Consider the following 26,487-nt stretch of genomic DNA (forward strand, 5'->3'; position numbering starts at 1 on the left):
AAAATAGTGACACTGGCATCCTAGAGGTAATTCTTGGCATATGGGGCACCGATGGAAAAATTCTGGAACTGATGTACGCAATGCATGACATATGGGATATCAGTGGCAAAATGCTGGCGCTGTCACATTGTATGTAGGTAGTTTTGGAAATATTGGAGGGCAACCATTACCTCTGGGAAGGAGACAACCATTGACAACATGCTGGCCCTAACATACCAGAAATACTTTGTGACACGAGAGTCTCCCATGATATATTGATGGAATAAATGGCCAAATTCTGGCCCTGGCATATTGTATGTAGATTTTGGCATATGGGGTAACCATGATGAAATGCTGTCCCTGGTACAGTGGAGGATATTTTTGACATATGGGTGTACCCCTAATATGTTTTGGACAAAAAATGTAGTCTGCTCCTTGGGAGAGTCGGGTTTCTTTTTTTGGCACGTCATGAAAGGACTTGAATATATGAGTACTCTTCATAACCTATGTATGGCCCTTGAGCAAATGTTGTGAAAAGTGTGAATACACAGGAGGTTCAGCACTATGTACTATGGTTAAATCTCCAAGTACCTATATACTTTTTTATCTTTAACAGGTAACGAGTAAACTTCTAATAAAGCATACGACACATTCAACATATAAGTTTTTTCTTTCTTCTTTATTGATTTTGTATGAAGATTTCTTCCATGTCATATTTCATATTTTCATAGCCAACGCGTTTCGTCTCCCATGAGACTTCTTCAGGGCTCAATGATATGGTGAATCTAATTCTTTTCTATCGTGTCGTTCTTTAGGGTATGGTTTCCACAATTCAGGTGTTTGCGACGATCTAGTAACCACCGACTCCGGACATGATTTCGCTGAAAGATTTCGCTGAAAGAATTAGATTCACCATATCATTGAGCCCTGAAGAAGTCTCATGGGAGACGAAACGCGTTGGCTATGAAAATATGAAATATGACATGGAAGAAATCTTCATACAAAATCAATAAAGAAGAAAGAAAAAACTTATATGTTGAATGTGTCGTATGCTTTATTAGAAGTTTACTCGTTACCTGTTAAAGATAAAAAAGTATATAGGTACTTGGAGATTTAACCATAGTACATAGTGCTGAACCTCCTGTGTATTCATATGTTGTTGTAGGACTTAGTCCTACATTACTGAGAGTAAAGAGGGTAGTACTCTCTGGTTTCGTGCACTATCTGAACTGTCTACGTTAACCACTAATATCTGTTTGGTGCGGTTTTAATCAGCCTCCACCCTTTCCCTTTGTATATATGTTGTGAAAAGTGTACTTTAAAACACACTATTTGACTCCATTTTTTCCAACTTTTATTGAGGGACGAACCACTAAAACCCTACAAAAAGTCCATCTCGCTCCTTGGAATTCAAGCCAAGTATTACCCTCCACTACTTTCAAAGGTCACCAGCTGCCATTGGCAAATCAACCTGCATGTGATGGCAAATGCTCACCATAGTGGGCAAAATTGGTGTGTTCCCTGTCCAGAGCCCCACCCCAACCCTTTTATAGTCACTAAATGGTTGCTAAGAGGTTAAAACGTTTGCTGGGCCTTCCTCCTTCCCAGGGCTGGGAGAGCAGTTAAATAACAGAGGTTAAGGCAGCAGGCAATCTCTTGACCTTTCCCAAGGATCTGGGAATGATTTTTGTGCATCTCCTCTCCCCATCCCTGGAAGTGGGGTATAGGGAGCTACCATTTCCTCCTCCACCTGCTGTTTGTGTGAGTAGAGGATGGGGCAGCTGAAGGCTTTCAGGTCATTACAGTTTTATCTGGGATAAAGTGCATGGCTTATAACCAGAGTTCACTGAGCACATATTTCTCGTAGTCCCGGCGACCAGGCATAGAGTCAAATTTAAGGCCTTGTTTAGTTCAGGCTCCCTTGAGCCGGTGGAGTCGACGGACTCATGGTTACGCACCTGCGCGCTACGAGAGGTACTAGACCTGATACGATTTTAGCAGCTTACACAGCAACCCCACACATTTTCCTACTCCCTGCTGACGAGAGGCAACTACCTCGAAACACGTGTCCAGGGATGGCACACGCCACGCATACTTGCATTCACACTCGAGCATAGGTGTATCCGCCGACGCTGACCTTCAGGGACCATTTTCATTGGGGGAACACGCCTGGTAGGTGTAGCAGTGTGCGACCAATCTGGTTTAGCCTTGTTTAGTTACAGGATTACAAAATGAAAATTGGTCACTGAAAACTTTTTCGTTAGTGAAAGTTTCCATACAAGGATGGGTTTGCTGGCTTCCTTCCGGGTGCAGAGTGGTAAAAAGGAGTCTGCACTATACCATCCTTCTGGGGGGTATTTTGGGTGCAGTTGGTAGCGGGCATCCTGGGTTGTGGGGGGAAGAACACAAAGAATATTACCTACATCGGAGTTTGAACATTGTCCCTCAACTTCCCCCTCTGGTGTTTAATGCCCTAGGAAAGCGCACATCTCATTCAGAGATAATGCTGGTAGAGAGGCAAAGATGAGCCCGGGAACAATTGAACAAACCCACAAATGAAATCTTATAGAAACATCTAACTGGTGAAAGCATGTAGGGACAAACAACATTGTCTATTGTCTCTCTAATGCAGTAGTGTAGTAGCCCATTCACAAACCTACCATGGAGCCCCAAGCACACAGTTGTCTATCCTGGAGTGGACTCCCTGTCCTGTTTTACTACTTTAGTGGTCACATTTGGGGACCGTGTACAAATGTTGGTGAATAGCTTTGGGATCAACAGCAGTGACTGAGCCCATCAATGGTTGGAAAAGTAAGAGGAGCTACATGGTTGTGTGGACAGCAAAGAAAGTGCTGGCTGGCAGAGGTGTTGCAGATGAAAGGGCAGGCAAGCCTCAATGTAAAAACAAGGAATGGTGCTAGGTGTGTGCTCCGGCAGTAGATGAGGCGCTCATGAGTTGGGAGATGAGGTAGAAAGAAGGTAGACTTTCTAGTGATCCTACAATGAAAAGGGGCATAAACAGTCTTAAGGTGAGAGGAAAGGGTGTGCTGGAGCTGTGCCCTCCCAACCAGGAATGGTTACGGGATGCCAGAAAATCTGTATTATGTCATGCTAGAATCAAATGTACCTTGGGCATATCACAGAGTGGCACGACCAACTCCTGTGCACTTTGGTCTGAAGCAGTTGAATTTATTTTTGGATTCCTTGTGGCTGAAGGGAAATGATGAACAGTCCTCCTTTTCCAGTGAGTTGCAGCATCAGCGACTTCTGTTTTTTAGGAAGCATTCGGACCCCACATAGCATTGCTTAGCTGATACCTGCACTGGCACTTTCTTTGGCGCTACTACACTATTCTGTTTGACTCAATTTTTACAATTGACATTTTAACACATATTTATTGCTTTTTTATTGTTGAGACTGGGGTGTGGGAAATTTCCTTTCTTTTACTCACCACTTTTTTTGATGTCGTTCCTCGATACTAGCTGGGGTGGTTGTTTAGATTTTTTTGTCCTGAACCCTGTTTAGTAGTTAAACACTATATTGAGATGAGTTTTACCCTCCTCTGCTATGATCTAGTGGTTGACCTCCAAGACTGATATAAATGTGGGTGTCCTTGCCTGGACATCTCCTGATGCGAGGACCCCTGGCTCTTTTAGCTCAAATTGTCGGGTAAGAATTACTTATACATGCAATCTGCTTGTTTTCTAAATAAGATAGACCGAGAATCTAAGACATGGGTTAAGCACTCACCTTGGGCCTTTCACCTGTTGGTCATGTGGATCTTCATGCTTGGGAGGAGTGATGGAGGAACAATAACGAAGGTTCAGGGCTTTGAGAAAAGCAGGAGTAAATTTATGAAAGTCATCTATGATTGATAGCCCAGCGAAAACCCTCAACTTGAAATGCCTTTAGTTAAATGCCAATTCACTCCCTAAGCACGCAGTTAAACTTTGGGATCTGTCCTCCTCCTTGAGAACTGATCTCTGCTGTATTTAATGAAACCTGGCTCCATTTGACTGCCAACCCTGATTTAGAAACTTAAATTCTTTTGATGATCTCACCAGAACAAATTATATTTCAATAGCGGACAAAAAGAATCACAGTAATTCGTGGGAAGCATGGAGAAAGGTTCTAGTAGATAGAATTGGAAACAGTTCTTCAACTTCTGATGAGCTTTTTAACATTTTAAGAGTTCACGCTGTCTGAGGCGTGTGATACAGCCATTCCGGTCTCCAGTGAAATATGTGAGTCTATCCGTTCATTTTCAGATTAAGATTCTCAAAATATGGGAGAACTTCGGAATTTTAGAGGAAACACTGTCTTTTATGTCTTAACACGTGCAGTCGATTAAAAAAACAACTCAAGATAGACACCTTTATTACCATCACCACAGAGAATGTGGACAGTGCTTTCTTCCTTATTCACTCCGATTTCACAGGATGATCCATGCCCCTGGCACGTGATCTCTTTCCTCTTATATGGCACAAATGTTAAATGTTTCATTACAGACTGCAAGACTCCTAAAAGTGTGGACACATGCCAAAGTGCTTCCCATGTTTAATAAGCCTTCTGCTGCCCTCGGGAAATTTGTCACACCATCTCACTTCTGTTCTTTTCCATCAGGATTTTGGAAAGGATCATTAATAAACATCTATCCAGGTATCTGAAGGATAATAACATACTTGATAATTCTCAATCTGGCTTCAGGGCAGAGCATAGTATGGAGACTACTCTGCTGGCTGTTGCTTTCAGGTTTAACCTGGATAAAGACAGCAGATCTTCTGCTCTAATCCTGTTAGACCTTCCAGTGACCTCTGATACTGTCTCACACAGTTCTAACAAAGACGCTGTATGAAATAGGAATACCCTCTTGAGCATTGGCATGGCTTACAGATTTCATTTGTCAAACAGGACTCTGGCAATCTATCTGCCCTCATTTAGATCAGAGGTGATCAGCACAGTGTGTGGAGTATTTCAGCGTTCATCCATTACCCTCACCTTGTTCAGCATATATAATTCACCTTTGGCCAAAATAGTAACTGATTAGGGCTTTGAGATATTATCCTATGCAGATTATTGGTGGTTACTTTTGCGGTTAATCATGAAATAACCAGAATTAGATATGGTTATTGCCTGAGATCTGTTGTTCAGTGGATAAAAAAGAAAGGAATACAACTTTATGGTGATGGCACAGTGATTAGTCTGTTTGGTAAGGCCAGGTCAGATGAGTGGTGGTCTCAAGACTAAGGTGAAGCACCTCTATCCGGGCAGTAGCAAGCAATCTGGACAACCTCCTGCATGATATCCTCGGCATGAAAAATCAAATCGATGAGGTCTGCAGATCTTGCTCCTGTATCCTTTGCCTTCTGAGGCACATATTTAGGTGGCTAACCATGCAGTTGAGGAAGACATTAATACCAGTATTTAATTTGAGCCGATGGTTCCCGTCGCTCGGCACCAGCACTTAATTGCAAACACCAGCGCTTATGACTGCTGCCACATGGTGACCCGGTTTGTGTAGTCTAAAGAGGAGCAGAACAACAGTTGTTTATTAATTCAGTACCAATTAAAAACAACTAATATCTGCCACTCAAGCCATTCTTGTAGCTTTAGGGGCCTGAACAATCTAAATTGTCACACTTGTAGCAGTGTTTTGGTTAGTAGTTGTGTAAGTATTGTCATTGGCAGTGTGTAGTGCAATCTGCAGTGGCCTCCTGACGAGGGCCCTGGCACTTATTTTTTTTTTTTACAAATTAAGAACTGGTTGTTAATGGAGATTTTCATTACCAGTCGTTTGGACTACGGTAATGCTCTTTATTTTGTTATAAATTAGTCATTGTTATCGCGGTTGCAAGTCATTCAGAACACTGCAACAACTCTAATTGCCAATCTCTCCGCAAGCATACCTTTGGGACTGCTGTTGAGTTCACTGCATTGGCTACCTGTCTACAAACTGAACTTCTGTAGTAGGGGATCTCTGTGTATAGTCATAATCTAGTGAATAGTCCCGCCCATGTGCGTGGACCCCGGAGCAATAAAAAATAATCTCTAAAAGGTGACTAATCATGCAGACCTGCATACACCTTTAAGAGAGAATTTAATTTAAAGACAGATAATGCAGCCTATACCTACAGGCTACACTGTCCAGTACTTCAACTAGAATTCCACCAATATCCACAAACAGCACTGCCTGTCTAGTTTTTCTCCACATAGGAAAAAACCCTGCCTCTACCAGCAAAAGCCTCTGGAATGATAGAGAGGAAGGAGTGGACAGACAAGCCCCATAGGCTGCCATTATGTGGCTTGGAACAGGATACTGTGCCTTTAAGAAAACTTTCCAGTTTTCCAGAACTTTCCCCAGTATCCCAGAATGCCCAGCAGGTCCCATTTACTTTCAGTTCTTTTTTCCGGCTCCTGCTAGCAGGACCATGGAGCATTGAGCTCTCCCTTTTGCAAGGGTTTCATTGAGATTTTGGCAATTTTTGTCATTTTTTCTTGTGTTTAGTAGCTGGTACTGTCAACATGCCTGGCTTGTTCGACAAGTGCCCGGAATGTGGTCGAAAGAAGGCTAAAACTGACCCACACGAGGTGTGCATAGCTTGCCTTCCCCAGTCCCACGTGCCTGAAAGCTGTACCATCTGCCACTCGTTTTCAGCCAGGACCCTGAGGGACAGGATGAAGAGCAGGCTTCAAGCTCTGGAGGAGCGAAGACTGAAGGCACCAGGTGGGTTTGGAGGGGCTGATTTGGCCCATACTGAGGCCTCTGGGGGGCTCCCCAGGGGCAGGAAGACCAGTAAGCGCTCCCACTCCCCGTCGACGTCGAGGGCGTCGACGACGACGTCGAGGAGGATGACCACCGTCTGTTCGCCGTCTCCCCAGGGCTCTGGGGAGAAGCGGCGTCGACGATCGCCGTCGAGGGACCTGAATAGGCCGCCGTCGACTACATCGGCGACGTCGGCGACGACGCCGTCGTCGGCTTCGTCCAGCGGTCGGCGTCGAGTGAAGACCCGGCGTCGGCGTTCGGCGTCGAGGGATCGCAGATCACCGTCGATGAAGAGGAGAAGGAGATCGACGTCGAGGCGAAGATCGCCGTCGAGGCGGAGGTCGCCGTCGAGTCGGAGGTCGCCGTCGAGTCGGAGGTCGCCGTCGAGGCGAAGATCGACGTCGAGGCGAAGATCGACGTCGAGGAAGAGATCGACGCCGAGAAGATCGCCGTCGAGGCACAGGTCGACGTCGAGGCACAGGTCGACGTCGAGGAGAAGATCGACGTCGAGGAAGAGAGAGTCGCCGGGATCGGTGTACTCGGTGGTGTATACCCCGCCTCGGATGCCTCCGTCGCCTCCTCCTCTCCCACCTCTGCCACCGCCTCCTCCACCGCCGCCACCTCCTCCACCAACGTCTCCACCTCCGCCACCGCCTCCTCCACTACCGCGGCCGCGGACGCTGTCTCCGCCACCCCAGCCTCTGTTGCTGCCACGCACTCCTGTGGGACCGCCGCCGGTTCCCCCGAGGTCGGTTTCCCTTCCACGGTACCCGACTCCGCCGCAGGGGACCCCGAAGCCACGACGCCCACGGTCGCCTGGACCAGCGAAACCGGCGGACAGGCCTAAGCCGAAGAGGTCGCGCTCCCGCTCTCACAGGAGGCGACGATCGCGGAGCCGAGGGCGATCCTCGTCGGACTCAAGACGACGCCGCAGGAGGTATAGGTCCAGGTCGCGCTCCTCGGACAGGGACCTTTCCCCGACGCTGTCGGACTCCCCGGGGACTAGGGTGTCGCCGGTGGACGACTTGGTCTCGTTCCAGGAGGTGCTGTTGCGAGGGGCTGCGAAGCTGAATATCACGGTGACTGTTCCAACACCCACGACGTCCGTGATATTTGAGACGCTTCATAAAAGACACTTGTCTCGCCCCCTCCTGCCTCTCGTGCCTGGACTGGTGGAACCAGCCTTGGAACTGTTCCTCACTCCCGCAACGACGAAGGCCGCTCCGTCCAGGCTCATGAAGAAGTATAGGGCCCCGGAGTCGGATCCGTCCTTTTTGAGAGTGGACCCGAAGCCGGATTCGGTTATCGTGACGGCGGCGAGAAAACAACATGCGACCGCCCCGACCTCCACGGTTCCACCGGACAAGGAAAGCCGCTGGCTGGACTCTGCGGGCAGGAAGGTGTGTGGTACCGCCGCCACCACGATGAAGGCAGCGAGTGCAGGGGCGTTGTTGGGCCATTACGACCGGGCCCTGTGGGAATCCCTGCAGCAATATGCGGACCTCCTGCCACGAGACAAGAAGGAGGACTTCTTGGAGACGGTGCGCGAAGGCATGCTGGTTTCTAACCAAACGATCAGCGCAGCGGCGGATGTATCGCTATTGGCCGCCCACGCCTACTGTCATGGCGTCCACCAGCGGCGCCATTCCTGGTTGCGCCTGACGTCCCTCAAGCCGGAGGCGCAGCAAAGAGTGGCCAACCTGCCCTTCTCGGGGGAAACCCTGTTCGGGAAGCATGCGGACGATGAGATGGCCCGCATGAAGGCTGAGGCGGAAACCCTGACGGCCGTCGGGTTAGAGAAGGCCGAGAAAAAGAAACGCCCGTTCCAGAGGAGGTTCGGGTCGTCGGGCCGAGGGCGTGGGCAGGGCTCGGGACAGCAGCAGCCACAACAGCAGCAGTTCCGCAAGCCCTTCCAGAAGCGCCAGAGGGGTAGAGGAGGCCAGCAGGCTACTACCACAAACAAGGGCCCGGCCGGGTCTCGGCCCTGAGCTGTTACTTCCCCCTCAACCGTTACCCACTCCAGTGGGGGGAAGCGTTCAATTTTTTCCGGCAGAGTGGAGAAAAATTACTCAGGACAAGTGGGTGCTGAATATTGTTTGCAATGGATACAGTCTTCGGTTTATCAGCCCGCCTCCAGCGATTCCGCCGGTCAGCTCTCGCTTCCAGCTGAGGGAGCTCCAGGCGGAGGCAGACATCTTGTTGAGAAAAAAGGCGGTAGAAGAAGTACCTTTGTCTCAAAGGGGAAGAGGTCTGTACTCTCGGTTCTTCCTCGTTCGCAAGAAGGACAAGAACGAGTTCAGGCCCATTCTGGATTTGCGACAAGCAAACAAGTGGATTCGCAGAGAGAAGTTTCGCATGCTATCGTTGCACCAGATTTACCCTCAGCTGCAACGGCGAGACTGGCTCTGTGCCATAGATCTACAGGATGCGTACTTCCATGTGCCCATAGCACGGAAGCACAGGAAGTTCCTGCGATTCCAAGTCGGCGCCAATCACTATCAATACACAGTACTGCCATTCGGGCTAAAGTCTGCTCCCAGGACCTTTTCGAAGTGCATGGCGGTGGTGGCGGCACACCTGCGGAGGAACAAGGTGTTTGTCTACCCGTATCTGGACGATTGGCTGATCAAGGCATCATCCTTCGAGGAAGCGCAAGAACACTTCCGATGGACGTGCGAGCTCTTGAACAAGCTGGGGTTACACGTCAACATGTCCAAATCGGTCCCGTCTCCGGTACAGTGCATACAGTACCTGGGGGCCTCCATAGATACGCGGTCAGCAAGCGTGTCTCCTTCGGAGGAGAGACGGTTATCACTCCTTCGGAAGGCTCAGGACCTCAGGACTGCTCCATCGACGACTGTGAGGAAGGTGTCGTCTCTACTGGGATCGATGGCCTCCTGTATCTTCCTCACTCCGCACGCACGTCTACACATGCGACCACTGCAGGAGTGCTTGGAGGATCAGTGGGATCAGAGGACAGGCTCTTGGGACGACAAGATCCGACTGTCTCTACATGCTCGTCAGTCTCTGAAGTGGTGGTGTTCGGCGGAAAACCTCCTCAAGGGGGTTCCCTTCCACAAGGACATTCCCACGACGAATGTGGTGACGGATGCTTCTCTCCAGGGCTGGGGTGCGCATTCCGGGGACCTGCAGATTCAAGGGAAGTGGTCTCCTTTGGAATCGACGTACCACATCAATTTCCTGGAACTCAGAGCTGTCTTCCTGGCACTGAAGGCTTTCCTTCCGTCCTTCCAGACCAACTCGCTGCTGATACAGACGGACAATACAACCACGATGTATTACCTCAACAAGCAGGGGGGGTCGAGATCGCGCACTTTGTCGCAGGAGGCGCAGGCGATCTGGCGCTGGCTGCTGGCCCGAGGACTGACGATTACGGCCACGCATCTGCCAGGGGTGCAGAATGCTCAGGCGGACGCCTTGAGCAGGCTGATTCAGGAAAACCACGAATGGGTCATAAACGACGAAGTACTAGGAGAAGTCTTCGCAAGGTGGGGGACTCCAGATGTAGATCTGTTCGCCACCGCCGAAAACAGCAAATGCCGAGACTTCGCATCCAGGTACTACCAGCGGGGGACGCTGGGGAATGCGCTATGGATCGATTGGTCGAACAGCTTTCTGTACGCTTTTCCACCCATTCCCCTGATTCCGGTGGTGCTCATCAAGCTGTCCCAGTCCAGGGCGCGGATGATCCTGATCGCCCCGGAGTGGCCCAGGCAGTGGTGGTTCACGGACCTTCTTCACTGGTCTCTCCTTCCTCACATGCGATTGCCGTGCAGGCCGGACCTTCTCACGAAGTTCGGGGGGCGGATGGTGCACCCCAACCTCTCGTCTTTGAGTTTGGCGGCATGGCTCCTGAAATAGTGCAATACGGTCATCTGAATCTACCAGACGATTGTATGGACATTCTGAAGGAGTCTAAGCGACCTTCCACTAGGACATCCTATGCTTACAAGTGGAAGAGGTTCTGTATCTGGTGTAAGTCCAAGAACTTTGATCCGACAACATGTAAGGAAGATGTCATCCTTCCATACCTTTTGCATCTGGCGCAGTCTGGCCTTAATTTCCATTCCATTAAGGTTCATCTGGCTGCTTTGACTGCTTACAGGAAGTGCCCTTCACAGACGTCCTTCTTTCAGATTCCTGTGGTCAAGGATTTTTTGGAAGGCTTGAAGAAGGTGTTTCCTCCTGTCAGACTTCCCTCGCCTTCTTGGGACTTGAATGTGGTGCTGTCCAGACTGATGAGGGAGCCTTTTGAACCTATTCACAAGGCTTCATTGCAGCACCTATCCTGGAAGGCGGCGTTCCTAGTGGCCATTACATCGGCCCGCAGGGTGAGTGAACTTCAGGCATTATGTTGTCAAGAACCTTATACTGTGTTTCATGCTGCTAAGGTTGTGATACGTACTCACCCTAAGTTCCTTCCTAAGGTTATCTCTGACTTTCATGTCAATCAGACCATAACTTTACCTACGTTCTTTCAGAATCCCTCTTCACCAGCGGAAAGGGCTCTCCATTCCCTGGATGTTCGAAGGGTGTTGAAATTTTATCTGGATAAGACCAAGGATATTCGTAGGTCTGACCAATTGTTTGTTAATTATGGCTCAGTCAGGACTGGTCTTGCGACCTCTAAGCAGTCCATCTCTCGGTGGATTGTGTCCTGCATACAGTTGTGTTATCAAAAGGCTAATAAGACCTTAGGGGGTAAACCTAAGGCTCATTCCACCAGGGGCAAAGCTGCCACGACGGCTTTGCTGCGTAATGTTCCGATTGCGGAAATCTGTAAGGCGGCCACTTGGAAGTCGGTCCATACCTTTGCTGCGCATTACTGTCTGGACACGGATGCCAGGGCAGATGCTCAGGTTGGGCAGGCTTCGCTGCGTAATTTGTTCGCACAGTAGTGGTAGTGTCTTGTGTGTTCTCCACCGCTTTTGTTGTGTGGGGATGGGCTTGCCATTCTATTCACTAGATTATGACTATACACAGAGATCCCCTACTACAGAAGGAGTAGTTTCTTTTCTGTAACTCCAGTTCTGTAGTAGGGGTATCTCTGTTATAGTCATAAGCGCCCGCCCTCCTCCCCGGTGGAGAGATACTTATTCATATGTAGAATGCTACAGGTCTGGCGTGCTACGCCTTCAAAAAGAACTGAAAGTAAATGGGACCTGCTGGGCATTCTGGGATACTGGGGAAAGTTCTGGAAAACTGGAAAGTTTGCTTAAAGGCACAGTATCCTGTTCCAAGCCACATAATGGCAGCCTATGGGGCTTGTCTGTCCACTCCTTCCTCTCTATCATTCCAGAGGCTTTTGCTGGTAGAGGCAGGGTTTTTTCCTATGTGGAGAAAAACTAGACAGGCAGTGCTGTTTGTGGATATTGGTGGAATTCTAGTTGAAGTACTGGACAGTGTAGCCTGTGGGTATAGGCTGCATTATCTGTCTTTAAATTAAATTCTCTCTTAAAGGTGTATGCAGGTCTGCATGATTTGTCACCTTTTAGAGATTATTTTTTATTGCTCCGGGGTCCACGCACATGGGCGGGACTATTCACTAGATTATGACTATAACAGAGATACCCCTACTACAGAACTGGAGTTACAGAAAAGAAACTACTCCTTTTGTGCCATGCTGACGGAGCAAAAAGGCAGCAGTTCAGCACACCAGTGCACCAGTCCTTTTACCAGTCCAGCAGAGCGACAGTCCTCTCAGCAGCACAGCAGTCTTTCCTGGCAGGGTCCACAGGTACTGAAGAGTTTGTGTCTGAGGTCCAGCGTTTATACCTGGTGCCCTGTTTGAAGTGGATGAAGCTTCTGCAGAATAAGCAAAGTCCAGCAGTGGTCATCTGGATTAATGTGTCACTCTAGTTGTTAGTGTCCCTGAGTGTACCCCTCAGCCTGTCAGTACTGCTGCATATGGTGATAACTAATGAAACTAATGAAATCTTGCAGATAGAGCTACAGCTGTCCATATGTTGGCCCTCACAGTACACCACTAAGGAAAGCAGGAATCATTGGCGATATGGTCCTCATACTCCCGACTCTGAATCTTACTGGCAACCAAAAATGGGTAAGGTCTGACCACCCCACCCAGCTCCCTTTTCTTTTCCAGGTTGCAGATGAGTAAGCAGATAACCTGACCAATGGTATGGTGTTTTGTTCTGTGTGGTTAATAGTTCACCGGACTCCTTCTGCTCAGTTAGAAAAAGCAAGTAGTCATATTTCTGTTATGCATAGTTAGGTGGTAGACTAGATGTTCCTGTGCCCCTCATGAAACAGGGGTATTTCTAGTGCTGTTTGATTTCCAACGCACTTCCCTGCAGATGGGTTGAAGCTGGTTTATATTGAATGATACCAGAGCAGTAAAGAAGCGCCAAAGTCCCCTGTGGCTCTCCTCTTGCTGGAGGAAAAAGCTATCAGACTCCGTGGTAGACTTCCCCATTCCATTTCCTGCCAGCTGTATGAGGACCATTCACTCCTCGCGGGACAGATGTTGTCCCTGCATTCCTCTTCAAAGGATATATATATATCCAAATCAGAAATTTTGCGGGTTTCCTGCCACTTGGAGGCGGCGGGCTGACGGCGAGGTCGCGAATTGAAGGAATGAGAACATATATATATATATCTCCACAATCCTGAAGCCGTGCAGGTAGCGCAAAATCAGGTACAGACCACTCCGTGAGTAAAGTGAAAATATAGTGCTTTATTCTTCACTCGACAGCAGCATGACTTGTTTCGACCGGGTTAACCCGGTCTTGATCACATGACATGGCCAAAAACCAACAAGTTTAAATACTGTGGTGTTTACAACTAATGCCCCACCCACTTTGTCATAAACAGTGAAAAAATACTGACAGTAAAATCGAAACACGACCTTCAATGGTGTTAAAACTAGCAATATAGCAAGCTGAATAGTCAAAACCATTCTAATATAAATATAATTTACATATAAGTACATCATGAATTAAATATATATAAATATTTCACAAAAAATTGTGAGAAAATTCATAGAAGGTGCTAGAGTAGTAATGGGCAAGTTCCCAGAGATTGCCATACAAGAAATAATACAGAAATAAACAAATACCCGACAGTCAATATCACAAAAGAGGTAAAAGGTTTTGAGCAATAAAACACACAGCAGTAGAAGTCAGTGCAATACAAATCGAATATTCAGTCATAGTCGATTTGAAAGGTAAAATCGGATGCCATAATAAGGAAAAGTGCCTAGTGCAAAAGTGCAAAGAATTTACCAAAGTAAATTCAAAACCATAAACACTTGTAATCGGATATACATATATAGCTGGGGACAAGAAAGTCAGTGCAATAGACTATTCAAATGTATAAACATAGCACATTCCCCAAAAAGGTTCCAAAAAAAATGATTAGCAGGACCAAGAAATTAGTAAATAATGAATCCTGCTAAGATAATAAATGAACTCAGCAATTCAGTGCCGTATATTTAAGCCAATCTCCGCCAAATAAATAGTTACCCAATCCCTACACCTCATCTCCACCGAATTAAAACCAGTAAAACTAGGAGACTAGTAAAACCAGCTAAAAATCCGATAAAAACAAGGCATAAAAGAACTCAGATAAAAACTCATTCGGGCCGAAGAAAGTTAAAAATACAATCGATATAAAAATAGCAGCAAACCGATTAACATTACATATAACGCAAGGCTCCGATTGTACAACATAACAGTCAAAGGGTAATGGTACAAGCCTGCCCCATAACAAGATCAATGAAAAAGACCCTATAAAATTGACCCTATAAAAAGTTATAAAGCTCTTCTCCAGTGTTAAGACCATTAGGGATCTTCGTGTCCAAGAGTAGAATGTAGTAACTCTCCAACTGCCTTAGTTTCCTCTCTGTTCCCACCTCTTTTGGAAAATGAGACCGCGTCTATAACAAAATAGCTTAAATCATAAAGGTTATTCTGATGAACCAATTTAAAATGACGCGCCACAGGATAGCTGGGGTCAGAGTTAACAATAGCTCAGAGATGCTGCAAGATACGGTTGAAGACCTGGAGCTTAGTGCTCCCAATATATTGGAGATGACAAGTGCATTGAAGTACATAAACAGCATAATCTGTTTTACAGGTAAACAAACCCCTAATCTTGCATACATCCTGGGTGAAGGCATCATGATATTCTAAGGTGTTAACTCCAAATTTACAGGCTCTGCAAGAACTGTATTTAAAAAAACCTGATCGATTAGAGGATTTAACAATTTCTGGACTGGTCTTAACAAGGGCATCCCTCATAGAGGGTGCCCTTCTAAAAGTAATAGCAGGTGCTTCACTGAGTAAGGTGCTAAAGTGGTCAGTTTTAAGAATGGGCCAATTAGACTTCAAAATATTTCTGACTTTTTTTCTCATAAGAGCTGTAAGTCGTGATCAGTCTAACTGCCGTATCTTCTCTCTTAGAAGATCTATCTCCAATAGAAATGGCAACCTCAGTATTAGAAACCTGGGGAGAATCTTTGGTGGTTAAAAACATTTTATTCATAGCACTTTGTAAATCAGCCTTTTTGTATCCACGAGCCAAGAGCCTTTCAGTAGATTCATTTAAACAAATATTGAGATCTATTTCATTTCTGCAAATTCTATGAATCCTTAACTCCCCATAGGGGATGCTTTTAATGAGGTTTACGGAGATGGGCACTAGAAGCATGAAGAATTGAATTGCCTGCCGTCATTTTACTGTGTAATCTGGTCTGGATTTTATTATCTGTGACATAGATTTCAACATCCAAAAACTCTACTCTTTCATTGTTAATGGTAGCTGTAAATTCCAAATTGAGCATAATAATATTGATGTCGGCAACAAACCTTTCAGCAGTTTCCCTAGACCCATGCCATATTAAAAACACATAGTCTATGAAATGCCACATATGGATAATGCCAGTTCCCTGATTCTCAGTTTCAATGAGGGCGCGGCCAAGAACATGCTCCTCCCAAGAGTCTACGTGTAAACTCGCATAGATGGAGGAGAAGCACGCCCCCATAGCCACACGCCGCAACTGCTGAAAAACCTCACTATTGAAAAGGAAATAATTATTGCACAGGCACATCTCAATCATTTTGACTAACATTTTACTATGCTCATTAAATTTAATATCTCTATCACATAAATAATATTGAATATCATGTAATCCATCCTGATGATTAATGGAAGTGTATAGAGAGCAGATGTCCATCACAATAAAATAATACTCAGGATTCCAAAGGACCTTCTTCAATTTAGTGAGAAAATGACCAGTATCTCTAATATAAGGGGGAAGTGCCTCCATATATTTATGCAAGAAAAAATCTACATATTTAGATATTGGTTCAAGTAACCCATTTTGAGCAGAGATGATAGGACGCCCGGGTATAGGAGATACACATTTGTGCACTTTTGGTAAGAGATAAAGGGTAGGGATGATCGGATGGCCATTTTTAAAAAAACAGTGTTCTTTTTTACTGATCAAACCTTCCACTTTCCAATGTGCCAACTGTTTCTGCACCTGATCTTTTACTTTAAGTTCATTGAAGGAAGCCTTCCTGTAACATTAAGGGTCATTTAGATGTCTTTCTGCCTCTTTAATGTAGGCATCACGGGGCCACAAAACAACATTACCCCCTTTGTCTGCCTTATTAACAATAATATTCCCATGGTCATTAATTTTCCGGATGAGATTCGAATATTGTTTCTCCGCATAACTTCTCTGCTTCTGATTCAGGGAAATAGATCGATTCAATCCCTTCAAATCTTCACTCATGCGGTCACTGAAGACGTCGATAGCGTCTCTGGGCATCATGGGAACAAAGGTAGATCAGGGGCAAAACGGGCTCAAAGCTGCACTACCGCTGTTAACACCCATTAATCGTAATTCTTCCTGGGTGTCAAAAGAAATATCATCACCTTGATCAGATAGAGAGTGCATAGTTTTTAGAGTGGTGACATCAGAAATTTGAATGTTCTTACTGGGTTGAGAGTTGGCAATAATGTTAGAAGCAGTACTATTAACTTTGTTCAATTAGAAAAATTTAATTAACTTCAACTTACGTATAAACTTGAATATGTCAATAAGCGACTGTACGTATTTAAACCCATTCTTTGGACAAAAAGATAAGCCCAAAGCTAGAAGTTGTGTTTCTGCTGCATTCAAGTCCAAATCAGTAAGATTGATAACAGTATTGGCTACATTAGTGATGGTGGTGGTATTCAATTTGACTGAGGGTTCCCTCTCCCTCTCCTCTTTCTCGTTAAGCCGCCTCTGCCTCCTCCTCTGTTTGCGGCATTTGTTGCGTTCACGCCGTCTCTCATCTGAGGGGTCCTCTCTGCCGGAGTGTGTGCTGTCTGTCCTCTATCATAAACCCCAATTCCTCAGATGGGGTAAAACCGCTAAGTGGCAGTTGTTGGACAGCCCTTTGATTTTCATCGTCAGATTCGATACTACTTATTAATGAACTAAGATCCGTATCAGATGATTCTGGATTATCCATTGATTGTGCTTGAGCAGGGGGCACTTTAGTTGTCAACGCCCGCCGTTTTACCCATTCAAACTTTTTAGAAAAGGTAAAAATACGTCCATTTTCGTAGTCGGCTTTGTCACGCGCAAATTTAAAAACTTTGCGTGTTTTAATTGTTTCTTCTTGTCTATCCAGGCGTTTATTTCTTCTCTCACTTTAGTTACAGTTTCTTGCTGCTCCATTTCCTTTAGTTCCTGATTCAAAGCATCGATCTGACGAACAATATCAGTCCTATCAATTTCCGCATATTTAATCAGGATGCAGACCATGTTCATTGAGGCTTCCAAATTGTTAGATGCCCATTCTTTCAACATGAGGCGGTTGGGGTTCTCAAAAGATGGAGCAATGAGAACCCTCAACCCATGAGGCACCCTGCCGGCTTCCTTATATTTTTCTAGGGACTTCTTTTCCCACCACTTCGTCAGCTCCGTCTGGAGCAACTTCTCAAGTTTCTTAAGTTTCGACTTAACGTCATTCTTATCCGCCATATCGCTGCTTCCCTTGCTGATTATATTAGTATCCGGTAAATTTAAAAACAAGGCGTCGGCCACTAGTTCACGGTCTTTAAGCACATCAGCCGCTGTCGCCATAACGGGAGTGGTAAAGGAAAAAGGTTATGCACACGTTGATTGGAGCCTTGCCGGCTTGTCAAAGTGCAAACGGCTCCAAAGTCTCAAACTCACAATCTCTTCACCCGCTAATATCCTTAGAGTAGCAGAAACCACCTTGGCTCACCTCGGTCACAGTCCAGAAGGTCGCTGGGGTCCTCCGACTCCACACAATCCTTCCAACTAAGACTTTCCGTTCCGCCGAAGTGCAGCTGCCGGTTCCTCTTCTCCTGTCTGCGGGGGGCTGGTATTGGAAACTTCTTCCGGGTCAAACACACATCGCAACGCGATACTGACTGAATATCACCAGCCGCTTTTGAAGAGAGGGTCCGTAGTAAGGCGGAAACAGTCACATCGCCAAAATTGAATCAAATCCACAATCCTGAAGCCATGCAGGTAATGCAAAATCAGGTACAGACCACTGCGTGAGTAAAGTGAAAATATAGTGCTTTATTCTTCACTCGACAGCAGCATGACGCGTTTCGACCGGGTTAACCCGGTCTTGATCACATGACGGGGCCAAAAACCAACAAGTTTAAATACTGTGGTGTTTACAACTAATGCTCCACCCACTTTGTCATAAATAGTGAAAAAATACTGACGGCAAAATCGGAACAGGACCTTCAATGGTGTTAAAACTAGCAATATAGCACGCTGAATAGTCAAAACCATTCTAATATAAATATAATTTACATGTAAGTACATCATGTATTAAATAAATATATAAATATTTCACAAACAATTGTGAGAAAATACATAGAAGGTGCTAGACTAGTAATGGGCAAGTGCCCAGAGATTGCCATACAAGAAATAATACTGAAATAAACAAATACCTGACAGTCAATATCACAAAAGAGGTACAAGGTTTTGAGCAATAGAACAACACACAGCAGTAGAAGTCAGTGCAAAGTTCAATGCAAATCGAATATTCAATCATAGTCGATTTGAAATGTAAAATCGGATGCTATAATAAGGAAAAGTGCTTAGTGCAAAAGTGCAAAGAATTTTCCAAAGTAAATTCAAAACCATAAACACTTATAATCTAATATATATATTCACTCCAAACAATCTCATATGTCTTTGAGAAATACTCGGACTCCCAAGAAGAATGCAAAGTATTTATTTACAAGTGCAGAACGACGCGTTTCGCCACAGGGCTACATCGAAGTTGGTAACTTTATTGAACTTTGCATAAACGCAATTCGACATGAGGCTTTGCTGTGTTTCCACATATATGACAGTGTATATTATTAATTTTGCTTTATTATAACAATACATGCATATATTTCATATGGTATCACACTGTGTAATATATGGTCTTACTGTCTATTCAATTTTGAGTTACTACTTCATTTGTTGTTGAGATCGATACATCGTTGCAAAATGGCCGCGACAGTAACATGAAATTTTCACGTTGTTGTGACTTGTCCATCTTCTAATCCATGTAATTTAAATCTGATGTGTTTTACTGCGAGTTCGAGCGTGAGCAAGCCGTAATGGCGAAACGCGTCGTTCTGCACTTGTAAATAAATCCTTTGCATTCTACTTGGGAGTCCGAGTATTTCTCAAAGACATATGAGATTGTTTGGAGTGAATAATTTTGGAAATCCGGTTTCCAAACTCAGACCGCCGGCGACAGACCGAAATCTTTTTACCGGAATTGGTGGATTATATATATAATATATATATATATATATATATATTTCTCCAAAAGTTTCCCAGATATGAGGCCGCACTCCTTGGCAGGTAGGTGTCACCACTTTTATTGCAAAAACGGATTGCTTCTCACCCCCAATATTGCCCCCTGGCCTGACGCGTTTCAGGGAATCCTTCCCTTTCCTCAGAGGCCAAACACGGACATCCAGTGTGCTGCTACAAACTCCCCTGCTTGCTTCCTTTTAAATGGCCTCAGGTGTGCCACTTCAGAGATCCGATTTTTCAACATTGCCTGCTGGGATTTGTAATCAATTGCACCAATCACGACCCTCCAGTGGGTTGGGTGCTCGTGTCATATTTCAGGGGCCAATCATAGCTCTCCATTGAGCCTGGGTAGGACTCAGTCCGTTTTAAATCTCAATACCTGCCACGCCGATCACTGAGACATAATTCCTCCGCGCAGACCCTTCAAACAGTGCATGGGCGGTGCGTCTCCTCCACGGCCTGGAAGCGCCGCGTGTGAATTTCTCCAAAAGTTTCCCAGATATGAGGCCGCACTCCTTGGCAGGTAGGTGTCACCACTTTTATTGCAAAAACGGATTGCTTCTCACCCCCAATATTGCCCCCTGGCCTGACGCGTTTCAGGGAATCCTTCCCTTTCCTCAGAGGCCAAACACGGACATCCAGTGTGCTGCTACAAACTCCCCTGCTTGCTTCCTTTTAAATGGCCTCAGGTGTGCCACTTCAGAGATCCGATTTTTCAACATTGCCTGCTGGGATTTGTAGTCAATTGCACCAATCACGACCCTCCAGTGGGTTGGGTGCTCGTGTCCTATTTCAGGGGCCATGAAATATGACACGAGCACCCAACCCACTGGAGGGTCACACCTGAGGCCATTTTTTATATATAATATTTTTATATTATTATACACATATTTTCACATATATTTAATCATCACTTGTCACTTTTTTAGAAGTTTGAAATTCAAGCACTTTTTAGCACAACAACACTAATATCTAAGTAGATACCAAAAATTGTTTTTAAAAAAATCAAATAATAAGTTGAAAATCACAAAAAAATAATAATTATTTCAATGTGACGAAACATATCGGGGATGATTCTACAATGGGCAATCTAATCTGTCCCCCTTTTTTCTATTCTTTTTAGTCTTTCGAGTCTGTGATCATCAAACGTAGAGAACCGTGGCTCCCAATATGCTATCACAATTAGTCAACAGGGGTCATGGTAGACAAAATGAATTGTAATATTGAATTTTAAATTGTGATGTATTTTATAATCTTACACTCGGATTTCTTTGCATTTACGTATTTATACTATATATTTATTCATACATTTATATGTTTTTATACATGTCTATATGTCTATATATATATGAGGTATTTATATAAGATTTTATCTCTACATGTTTACATATTTATATATATTTATATATTTATTCTGAAGATTTTAATCTTTCTAAACATGACACGATGAACATAAGATCGCTCATTCTGATATTTAAATCGTTATTATAATCTCTATACTAACTCGAAAGAACTGACACGTTAAAGACTCGGACAATGATGAAATTAACTGACTGTGAGTAAAGTTTCAAATGTTTCATTTGTGAAAAAAACTGTCGAAACTCATTTTGCCCTACCCCCTTTAAAAGTGCAACACAACTGGTGGTTCAGCGTCATGTGATCAAGTCCCCCAGCAGGGACGAAACGCGTAATGGCTGCTACTCTGTGGATGTAACCTAAGGACATTAAAAAACTTCGATCTTTAAGGATTGTGGTCCGTGCTCTTTTTCCGTGGCTGGTGGCAGAATCGCGGAGTGTAAGAGTGCTTGCATATATATATATATAGCTGGGGACAAGAAAAGGTCAGTGCAATAGAATATTCAAATGTATAAACATAGCACATTCCAAAATAAAATTCCCAAAAAATGATGAGCAGGACCAAGAAATTAGTAAATAATTAATCCTGCTAAGATACTAAATGAACTCGGCAATCCAGTGCCGTATATTTAAGCCAATCTCCGCCAAATAAATAGTTACCCAGTCCCTACACCTCATCTCCACTGAATTAAAACCAGTAAAGCTAGGAGACTAGTAAAACCAGCTAAAAATCCTATAAAAACAAGGCATAAAAGAACACCGATAAAAACTCATTCGGGCCGAAGAAAGTTTAAAATACAATCACTATAAAAATAGCAGCAAACAGATAACATTACATATAATGCAAGGCTCAGATTGTACAACATAACAGTCAAAGGGTAATGGGACAAGCCTGCCCCATAACAAGATCAATGAAAAAGACCCTATAAAATTGACCCTAGAAAAAGGTTATAAAGATCTTCTCCAGTGTTAAAACCATTAGTGATCTTCGTGTCCAAGAGTAGAATGTAGTAACTCTCCAACTGCCTTAGTTTCCTCCCTTTGTCCCCACCTCTTTTTTATATATATATATATATATATATATATATATAACGTAGGGAACCAGCCTAAATACAGGGTATGGGCAACGTTCTCCAAGTGGGTTGGATAGAAAGCAGCCCTTCACGTCGCCTGACGCGTTTCGCTATAGAGCTTCTTCGGAGGTTCCGGTGAAAGGTACGTGCAGCGGTGTACTTACTCTCCCATCAAATAGCCTATTCAAACACGCCCCTGCATGGGGTTACCAATCACAATTATTCTAGGCATTATGGGAGATGTAGTATTTTATTTCACCTTTAGTCATCATTAGTGCACACTTCCTGCTAAGATAAAGTCCAGATTGGACCCCCACTCAGGATTGTTGTCCTAAATCCCTCGTCGCTCCTCCGTTCTGCCGGTGATCCGACCTCACTGCCCCCTATGGATGTGGGGTGGTGCTTTCTCGGCGGCAGGACGCCGCCCTTAAGATGCATAACAATGGTTTTTCTTCGCGAGCAGCACTCGAAAAGCGACGTAGGTAACCAGCCTAAATACAGGGTATGGGCAACGTTCTCCAAGTGGGTTGGATAGAAAGCAGCCCTTCACGTCGCCTGACGCGTTTCGCTGTAGAGCTTCTTCGGAGGTTCCGGTGAAAGGTACGTGCAGCGGTGTACTTACTCTCCCATCAAATAGCCTATTCAAACACGCCCCTGCATGGGGTTACCAATCACAATTATTCTAGGCATTATGGGAGATGTAGTATTTTATTTCACCTTTAGTCCTCATTAGTGCACACTTCCTGCTTTCCCAAAACAGGATGCATTGGTCAGGGGGAAAAGACAATTCGAGCGCCAATGCAGGGGAGGACAAGACATACTGATGGAGAAAAGTATTCCAAAGACTCAACTTGACCCAATGCATACACCAAAAATTATCACCTAAAAAGGAACAAGGCATTTATATTTGGCTGTGCAGCAGGAAGAAAGTGAAAGAGAAGATGTACTAGAGGCTTAATAGGCCCAATTGCTAACTGTAATGTTAACGTCCATGCGCTCAGAACCTTAGAGTAGATTTTAGATGACTACGGACAGAGTTTTAGTCCTTTCGTTAATTTGTTAGGTTTTTTTTCGGGATGCTCTACTAATAAAGCAAAAAACGTGAAGAATAATAGAAGATTATGGCATTGTAATAAAATTGGATTGCCATTTCATATTCTAAAATAATATTTGGCAAATTGTTGGTACAGGAATCTGAACCCAATAGCCAGGCTGTTATCTCGTTTGATACTGTGGTCTGCTTGAAGTGAGATTCATAGGCCGGCTTCTCCCTTATCGAAGATGTGTGATGTTTATTTAGAGGTAGTTTGTTCTCTATCGACACAATGTTAAAATGTAAAAGCTTAAGCACAGAGAGAGTCTTAAATTAAGTAGGATATTTTTGATCAACTGAAAAGTGCAAGGACATTTGATTCATAAATAATTATTGTGAATCATAAATGTCTTCTTTTTGCTACATGTTTACATGACTGTGGGAAGTTCCTTTCGAGCTTGAACAAACATGTCAAGGATAAGGTTCCAAATGAAATAAAGGTTGGCATTCTCATAGTTGTTTTAAATGGTGCCCTACCATAACTGTGTTGACTTTAAACAATGGAATCTATTGATGAGAGGTTTGTTGAAAGCTGTGAAATTTAGAGTTGTTGGCAGTCACCTGCAAACACATCAGTCTACTTAGATTTCAAACATTTCATTGTTACGTTCATGTTTGTGAGAGTTTGTGTATTGCTTGTAACACTTGAAATCTTTGTGTATACCCAAATTTCCATACACTTACTTCATTGTTTGTTTGCAGAGACTCAGGAGGGGGCTTCTTCGGGTGATCCTGGTCCTGTGGAAAGACCAGAAGGGCAAGATAGCAGCTCTGCATCATGATTCCAACTTTGGGAACAAATAATGACGAAGGACTACTTCATTGAAAAAAGGACATTTTGAGGAGATGGCATTCTGCCTGAGAGCCAACCAATGACGATATTTCCATTCAGATAAATGGAGAGTGACAAATTGGTTCAGAGACGCTTGCATGAAGTTGCACTCGGCATTGTTCCTCAACAGAACTTTGCTCTCCAAGAGACTGACAACGCTAGTGACAGGTCAATATTGTTTGCTCATCACTTGTAGATGAGCTCTCCTAAACTTGCCTTTGATAGAAATGCTCTTTGACAGAAACATATGCAATTCTGAAGTGCACATTATACAGACAACTCTATAATTGCATAAAGGTACATTTTTTACATTGTACAATTGAAATATTTATTCTTCAATTTCATAGATTAGAATATTCTTTAAACTTCACGGTTCTTTATTTTTTCTTGAGTTATTTTCATTGTCTTTTCTTAGACAGCAAAACCACTTTCCTTAGTGATGATGCAAAGGTTTACATTGCTCTTCCGCTCAAGCGTGGTCAGTTGTCTTTGAGCACTGCCTTACAGGATCATAAAGGACCAAAATTCACACTCAAATGTAACCTCCAAAATTATGAAAATCGCCTTACAAACTGCATAAACTGCCAAACACTCACTTTTATTTCCTTTTAAAAGTGTAGATTTTTAAATATAATGGTATGTTTTCTTGGGAGAAGGATTTGGAAAATATTGCATTCATCTAAGAGTCTGACTCAGTTTAAATTCTTCACATATATTTATTACGTTTTCTAGTTATAGCAAATACGTTTTTGTGTTCAAGTTACTTATGGCTAATAACGTTCTTCCTACTGTTCGGCGATATTTCATTTGAATAAAATGTTTTTTGTGTGGCTGGGTTAATTGTTTCTTACTATACATTTTCCAGTGATTAAGATAGAAAATCAAAAGTTTTGTTTCTGCCTATTTGCGACACAGACATACTTTGCTGTTAGCAGCCATTATGTGTATACAGTATTGGAGCAGATATTGCCTCACACAAATATCGGATTGAAAGATGAGATTTAGAGATTGCAGATTATTTCAGATTTTAACAGTAAGCAGACCATTTAAAATATTTGTTAGATATAAATTTATTTCTAAACATTCCAAAACCCTCCATAATGGTGTGTTGCAATTGATGTAAATGTGTAGAACTTAATTTCGTTTTGGTAGAAGGAAGTAGGAGAAGAATAAGAGCATTTATATCTCATTATTATTTTTAAAATGTGTCATTTAAATCCAATAAATTCTCCTCATTGTTCAAACTCAGTTGATCAGAAAATACGCATAATGATGAAATGCCACTTGTATGTGACTAGCTTTGATTGAAATTGTTAGTCCGACCATTATTTCTTTGAATTGTGTTTTCAAAATAGATATCTCCTAAATCTCCACATACAATTAATTGGCAAGAGACAAAATTGATCCAATCTGCGCTCTGGCTTTAACTATTGTTGGCATTTCCCAATAGATACACCAGTCAGGTTTTCACAGCTGCCTCCTGACTTTCTCAGGTTTCAACTGTTATGGATAATAATGTTATCTAGATGTGTTGTGGCGAGTCCCAGGATTCTGAAAGATATGTTTGTATGTCTTCACGAGATTTTGCAAGAACAAGTAGAGAACATCCCTGCTTTAGGTAGCAAATATGATACATTGCAGTCTAATTGTGGCTCTGCATTTATATCCACTGTAAGTAACATCCTATGTAGGCTTTTATTTGTGTGAGATTTTATCTCCTACCTAGAGTGTACCTAATATTATGGTAGAATGTTACCTGAATTTTCTCAGCTGCATTAGCTGATCTAGAATTTGTGACTCAGTGCTATTTTTCCAAAATATCCTGGGACATAAATATGTAAAGTTTATTTATATATATATATATATATATATATATATATATATATATATATATATATATCTCCTCACACTTCTTCTCCAGAAAGTATACACGGACACCAGGGAGATTTGCAGTTTTCAAGTCAGTGTATACTTTCTGGAGAAGAAGTGTGAGGAGTTTCATAATTGTGGTTGCCGATTACCCCCCATACCTACCGTCCTAACAGACAGCCTTCGTCTTTATCGGGACTGGCTTTTGATAGATATATATATATATATATAATTTTCCAGGATTTTTGCTCATGTAGTGTTCAGTCATTATAGCATGGAGTATGGTTTGCCTTATGTTTTGATTTCCATAGTCAATTTGCTGACCTTAAGGTTCAATATGCAGGCGTTAAAGAATGTGGAAATAATTTCTTTGCTCCACAAATGTCGAAACCGTTTTGCCATGAAAGAACAATTGGCTTAGTGGCTAGCATTATCAACTTTAGAACGTAGAGACCTTGATTCAAATTCCAGTCTTGGTACTTGGCTGAACATCATGTGATTCTGAGGAACTCACTTAATTTCAATGTACCAAACAATTGTGAAATGTAATGTGTGAAATGTAGGTCTTTAATTCCCACTTGACATACACAATCATGTTGATCATCTCCCAACCTCCCAAAGTAAGGTACAGCACTCAGTTGCTTTGTTGCTAGATTTATGCTACATAAATTCCAATACATA

General features: G+C 43.7%; 1 protein-coding gene across 7 annotated transcripts in view; it reads left to right on the forward strand.

The window, feature by feature from the left end:
* Positions 1 to 24,767, forward strand: part of PKIG (cAMP-dependent protein kinase inhibitor gamma) — a 657,792-nt gene extending 633,025 nt beyond the window's left edge. For 3 of the 7 annotated variants that reach the window (XM_085619329.1, XM_085619328.1, XM_085619331.1), the window contains one exon: positions 795 to 959. In XM_085619329.1, the coding sequence (XP_085475455.1) occupies positions 795 to 877 (83 nt within the window). In that variant the 3' untranslated portion in view covers positions 878 to 959. Of the gene's footprint in view, positions 1 to 794; positions 961 to 23,807 lie in introns of those variants that run through there. The other 4 variants (XM_085619330.1, XM_085619332.1, XM_085619327.1 and 1 more) reach the window with 3 other exon arrangements.
* Positions 24,768 to 26,487: the final 1,720 nt, after the last annotated feature.

Source organism: Triturus cristatus, chromosome 7 (genome assembly GCF_964204655.1).
Source record: "Triturus cristatus chromosome 7, aTriCri1.1, whole genome shotgun sequence".
Classification (NCBI taxonomy): domain Eukaryota; kingdom Metazoa; phylum Chordata; class Amphibia; order Caudata; family Salamandridae; genus Triturus; species Triturus cristatus.